The sequence below is a fragment of the Ictalurus punctatus genome, chromosome 11, assembly GCF_001660625.3.
Source record: "Ictalurus punctatus breed USDA103 chromosome 11, Coco_2.0, whole genome shotgun sequence".
In the NCBI taxonomy this organism is placed as follows: domain Eukaryota; kingdom Metazoa; phylum Chordata; class Actinopteri; order Siluriformes; family Ictaluridae; genus Ictalurus; species Ictalurus punctatus.
The window spans coordinates 16,469,667-16,476,416 of record NC_030426.2 but is presented as its reverse complement, the minus strand read 5'-3'; the positions used below and the strand labels follow the sequence as shown (position 1 = coordinate 16,476,416).

At 36.7% G+C, this 6,750-nt stretch overlaps 1 protein-coding gene across 1 annotated transcript; it reads right to left on the bottom strand.

The window, feature by feature from the left end:
• Positions 1–2,674: 2,674 nt before the first annotated feature.
• Positions 2,675–6,219, bottom strand: si:ch73-389b16.1 (clusterin-associated protein 1 homolog). The gene is made up of 3 exons (XM_017479182.3): positions 6,137–6,219; positions 5,672–5,868; positions 2,675–5,379 (listed from the first exon to the last, which is right to left on the bottom strand). The coding sequence occupies exons 2-3, from the start codon at positions 5,850–5,852 to the stop codon at positions 5,162–5,164; spliced, it is 399 nt and encodes a 132-aa protein (XP_017334671.1). The 5' UTR covers positions 5,853–5,868; positions 6,137–6,219; the 3' UTR covers positions 2,675–5,161.
• Positions 6,220–6,750: the final 531 nt, after the last annotated feature.

Sequence of the window (6,750 nt, the reverse complement as noted above, 5' to 3'; positions counted from 1 at the left end):
AAAGGTGGATGAGTTTCATAAGAAGGTAACCTGTTATCTCTCTGTAAACCCGTGGATTCTGAAAACCATTCTGAAACACGTTTAGGACAGAACAGATCCCAGATGCTTTTACCTCTCTCATTTCTTATTTGTGCTTCGGAGTCACATTAATACCACCAGCCATCACAGCAGGAGACGCCACGGATGCCACGTCTCACTCAAAAGGAACTGCACCACAGATTTCTCTGATTCATTCTGTTCTGACTAAATAATGAATAAATCTTTATTCCGTCTTCTATTCTCAGTTTTATAGGCTAGGATGGAAACATGACGTAAAACATTGTCTTTGCCCAGAATCGTTTTTTTTTTGTTGTTGTTTTTTTTTTTTTAAGTTGCATTAATCTGAAAACCAGATCACACCACAAACAGACATGGAATAGGAAAAAAACCTCAGCATAATGTCTGGTAGTTTCTGTGGACAATGTTGCAATGAAACACATGAGAGATATGATTATTACAAGTTGGGTTATAAAAAGGTATGGACTTACACACACAAATTTAATGAAAGTATTGTTCATACAGACTGAAAGTCGTAGTACCAGCTCAGGCATGTACAAGGTGTTGCCCTGTCCCATTTGACTAGGCTAAGAAGTGGAAGCTAATGTAACCTAATAAAGTTGTTGGCCAGTGTTTTATTGTTTTCCCCCCCCAATATATTAACTACTAGGTGATGTCTTGTGCTAGCAGTAGAAAGGCTTGGTGGACTTTATTTTGCTTAGTTTCATCAATGTTTCCGCTTATCGGTTTATTCCTCATTCTGAAAAGATTTTGCATGACAAAAGATGCTTTGTAATCTGTGCATGCTCATTAACCCATCTAGTAAAAATTGACCCTCATTCTGAGGCCTGTGCTTTGCAACCAAAGCCAATGTGAAATGGACATGAATGGGGCAAGAAAAACATTCGGGTTTAACCCTGAAGTCAGGCATCCCTTTTTGATGCCACTCTCATTAATTTGTGCATTTCCTGTAGAAACTCATTCCAACTTTTTGGTTTGGACTGACTACCACAAAATAGTCATTGTCATAGTTAAAGTTGCTATATGTATTTTTTCCTTGAGCCAATTTTTAAAAAAAAGTTTTTGCTTTTACTACTGATCACAAATGCAGCAACTAGTGGCTCATCCATAGGGTCAAGTGTGGCAGAGCAACACCATTTATATCAGCCATTTATAGCCAATGTATATATATACATATATACTAATGACCTCTTTTGAGTGACCAACAATTTTAAACAAGTTATAAGACAAATATAAGCTAATGTTCCATGGAATTGCTTGCCTTACTAGATATTGCACAATCGCACTTAGCTTCCACAGAGTTATTATTGCACCCAGTGGTCAAAAATGAGATGGCAGCAAGCACTAATAGAGGTCCATCCCTGCCCTGTGCTTGCTTTTCAGTGAAGGAGAAGCAGTGGACAGACAATTAATGACAGACTGTGCTAAACACTCTGTTTCTAAAAAGATCTTGTTTTATAGCAAATAATCCAAATTCAATCTAATCCATTTTCAAATAAAAGTTAAGTGAAAGTGCAGACAGTGGGTCAATGATTAATCATTCCTATTGTAAGATATATTGCAAAAATGGGAAGAGAATTAACTATTCAAGGTACAGCTCAACTACATCAGCTTAAAACAAGTGGAAAAAAAACCCTTTGCGATAATGTGCATATAGTCTGACTGAAGTCTACTGTAACTATGAGAAGAAACACTATTGCTGTTCATGACTGTGTGTCTTGGTTATTTCCACTTAAATGTTGAACTCTAGAGCATGAAAACAAGATGAGTGTATGCATGACTGTAGTAGAGCAGCAGAGAGAGTGAAAGAGACTGCTACAGGTAAGCATTTTTAGAGTTGTACTTATCTTAGTACAGATAAATATGATGGTGTGTAAGTGATGAATATGAGATTCTGTTACAGATATGTTTTGTAAACACAGAAATGGCATGCTGAAGAACTTGCTTCAGTCAGCAAAACCCATATTTAGCTTGTTCATATTTGTTTTCCTGCCTGCTTGAATAGGGCAGTTTTGACATATGGCTAATCTACAGTCTTAGAAAAACTAAAGCAGTGGATCTCAATCTTTTTTCAGCATGGACCCCTAGCATATTCCGGCAAGTGCACGTGGACTCCCCACATAATATGTCTATATTAATATACAGTATAATTATAGTATATAATGTATCATAAAAAAATATGCATAAGTCATCTACACACATTTTCATAAATCAAATTATATACTGCTTGTTATTCACATGGCTTTAACATTAACAGTGACATTTCTGTACACTGATGTTAACGTTTCATTTTACCCATCTGTGTTAAAATGTTCACACATTTTATTCATACAGCTTTCAGTTTTCGATATACCAGGGAAATATTTTTTTAAATATATAATTTGTAATACCTAACAGAATAATAGCAATTCCTTGTAATAGATTTATACTGTTACTGCTTGTGAAATGATAAATATGTGTTCATCAAAACCTTGTTTGCTATTTGCTGAAGGCTCTTATCTGTTTCTTACAGTGACTGATCCTGTTCAACTTGCCTCGTGGATCCCTTTTGGGGGAATGAAACAAAACCTCACACATAAAACCTCAGTGAGAAGACACCATATGACTATCACACAAGTGAGCAGCAGATGACTCAAAAGTCTTTATTTAAACAAGGCCATAATTCAGAAAATAGCATTGAAACAAAATAAAAATGAAAAAGAAAAAGTAAACAATTAATATATGTTATGAGTGAAAATTCAAATGATCAGTGATTAGGAAGAAGGTGATACAGTTGAAGGTGAGGCTTATATGGAGTAGCTAGAAATGTGCCAATAACACTGTTATGATGAATATTTCAAATCATCATCATTAGCTTTCTGTTAAATTTGGGTCAATATTTTGAGCAAATTGAAGGAAAAAAAAAAAGGAGCACTGCACATGCAGAGGGCAATTCCAGAATTATATACAGATGGAGAAATGCTTTTGCTTTAATACGTTTTTGTTTGTTTTTTTTTGTTGGTTTTAAAAATCATAGTGAAATTCATTAATTGATTAATTCATCTTCAGTAACCGCTTTATTCAGGTCAGGTTGTGGCGGACACAGGTCCCTGGCACACCAGGGGTGACTACATCCTGGATGGGACCCCAGTCTATCACAGGGCACCATGTACACACATTGACACACTCATTCACACCTAGGGGATATTTAGTATAGCCAAACCTTCGGATGTTTTTGGGAGGTGGGAGGAAACTAAAGAACTCTGCCCAAAAAAAAAAAAAAAAAAAAAGGGAACATACAAAACTCTGCATAGATGGTAATCTGAGCTCAGGACCAAACCGGGAACTGTAAACACTACCTGCTGTACTAGTACAATATTGTAATAGTATTGTAATCTGAAAAAAGGTCAGACAATTGTTGCTATATTAAATATTTATATTCACACATACCTAGTTGTGTCATTAAAAAGTGTTTATTATTATTATTATTATTATTATTATTATTATTATTAATTTTATTTATTTATTTAATTATTATTATTTTTTACAGTTTTAAGACACTTGACATAAATACACTGGAAATAGCTCTGTCACAAGCTGAGCTGCTTCTGTGCGCACACCCATCATGATGCTTTACTGTATGGTCATTCAACATTGCATGGTCATTCACATCACAACACTTTACATGGACAGCAATAATCTAATTATTGACTTTATTCTGAATAAGACGATATTGTGATTAAGGTGTTTACATTAGTTGCTTTTAGAATATTCCTTTAATGTTCCCGTTTTACATGTTAAAGAACATAAATTAATTAGTGACACACGTCATTACGTTCCCACGTCACGCCGTCCGACGTTCCCTCCAGAATTTCACGTATCGACATACAGTTTGTCTTCGTTATGGTACCGTGTACAGTTTTGGGTGTTTTTATTTTACGAAAGCTTAAGTGCGGTTAATTATTCGTCATGTTATATGTGCAAATAGACGACTGCTTGAAGCCACGGGCTGCGTCTCAAACCGCATACATACCTACTATATAGTAGCTGAAATACATGTATCTCGCCTACTATATATCAGGTAAGTACGCGGTTTCTGACGCAGCCGTGCTCTCTCGTTTGCTGTTAAACGGTTGAGCACTGTCGTGTGTGTACGTGTCCTGTCACAAAATGCAGTGAAAACTCCCACACGACGTTAATAGTGTGATTAAGGTGTGTACATGTCTGTAATGCACTTCAATAATGCGACTAAAAGAGGAATACTCCACATAACTTAATTCCATTTGTGTTTACTTCAAGTATGACTTTAATCGGATTACGGTAGTAAAAAATTCCTGTTTGCATAGTAGTTTCTTAATCAGAGTATTATGTTAATCATTGAATTATTGTTGTCCATGTAAACGTACTGACTGCCTATTATGTTGGTCAGGGTTCAGTGGAATATTTTCAGTGGTTGAACTGGTTCAGCTGCATTGTTGCACATGCTGTTGTTTGACATTCATGTTAGTAAAAGCTTGGCGTAATGAAAGCTACTTGAGTCTGCTTTATTTTTGACGGTATAAAAGTATATTTTCTGATATTATTAGCACGTATTATATTAAATTTTAGCTGCATAAAACTGGTATTGTATTGGTGACATTTTTCATATCAGCAGCTCCTTAAATATCATATAAGTTATTGAGAACGCAACCAAAACTTCTCCCACACTGTCAAAAGGAAATACACTGCTAATGGTGAATAAATTGTGTCTAAAAAGCTTGTCAACGTGCTCCAATAATGTGTGTGTTGAAAAACTTTACTTTCTTCACAGCAAAAGCCAAATCACAGTTGCCAAATGATATCAAACATTTCCAGTCTAAAACACAATTCTACTTTTCAATACACACAATTGATAAAGTATTTCAAAAACTCTTAACACACAGAAGTCATTCATGTCAAGTTTTAAAATCATAAATTGGATCCAGCATACAAACAAACAAACAAACAAAAAAAACCCTCTTGGAAACTGAGAGGTAAGACATGAGCATTGCTTTAAACTGATAGAAGAGCCTGATCAGTAGGATATCACTTTCCTCTCACTCCATGTCACTTTTTATCATGGAGGTCAGGTTTGCCGGTCAGGGCCTCACCTGAGCTTGGTATTCAGTTTCTCCATGGCTGCTTGCCGCTCTTCTGCTTTCTGCTGTGAGCGCCGCAGGACATCTCTGAGTGTCTGCAAGTGGTCCAGCGTGTCCACCAGCTCACCACGCACTGTCTTCATTTGACTTTCCAGCAGCTGTGTGCGGTGTAGAGAGTTACGCCGCTCTCGCTTACTGCGCTGCACCTTCTCCTCCAGCTCAGACACTGATGGAAAGGAAAAGACAGAGACAGAAGAGTCAGATAGAACTTGCATCACTATTGGCTCCTTTAAAAGCTATGTACTCAGATTGTATTCAGATTTACTTGCTGTTTCAATTACATTTAATGTAATTTAATGCATTGAACCCATGGGAAAAGCTTTAGAATGGTGCAAATATTAACACACACACACACACACACTTCCAGTACTGACTTAATAAATAAATTTCAGACTCAATTCACAGATATCAAGCGAGTAAGTGTCCATTAAACAAACACAAAGAAAGCGGACACAAACCCATGTTGTCCTCAGAAGTGTTTTTTTCTGTCCCCATCTCAGTCTTTCTATCCATCATGCTTTTGGTCTCCTGCAGCATCTTCTCCATCTGAGCCAGCTGTGAGGCTTTGGCTCCACTGGCCCTGCGGATCATCAGCAGCTCCCGCTCCTTCTCACTCAGCTCACCACGAAGCTTATTCATGTCCTCCTGAAACTGACTGCACGTCCAACACCCATACACACACACACACACACACACACACACACACACTCTTCAAGACTCACAGGATGCTGGTCAACAAATATTAGGAATAAATAAACAGAGGAGTATCATGTGGAAACACGACTCCAAGCAGAAACTGTTACTGTTCATGCGGCAAAGCAAAGCAACTGGTACTATATTATTCTATCTCAGAACATCACTGTATAATGTGGTATATGAAAGATTATTATTACACCACTTCTGATCTAAATACTTAGCTGTACCAGTTCTGTTAAGTAAGTCCTCCAAATTTATAAGGTCTTTTACGACACTGTTGCTGTCCTTTTTAACCATCCCTCTTTGGCTGAAAATGCCTTCTCCTTATATACCTCGAATTCATGCCAGAAAACAAACAAAGACAAACAAACTGTGATCTAACGGTCATGAGATCTGCCTCATACTCGTCCTCCGGCTAACTGACCTCATTAACCCTTAGAGTTATCAGGGACACAGAACACACTCATCTGACTAAAAGTTGACCTTTTGTACAAAGGAGTTAAGATGGTCAATATCACACATTTGCTTACATTTAAATGGTGACCTAAGAATTGTACAATGTCTGAAATACCGAACAATGAGTTCTCAATGGGTCCTCAGATTTTTGGACCCCACAGTACATTACTATATTTTCCATGGTTTTGTTTTCTATGCATTCATAGAGAATCTGTAAAGCAAATTTATTTTAAAGCTTGGATGCATTAACTGTATAAACAAATGAAGACAATGAAACTAATAAGTAATGCTTAAAAGTATTTACTGTGTGCAAATCTAGTACATTTCAAACCTAAAAGCCAGTGTTCATATATGTTCTATAAAATGAAATTCTGGAACTTTCAAG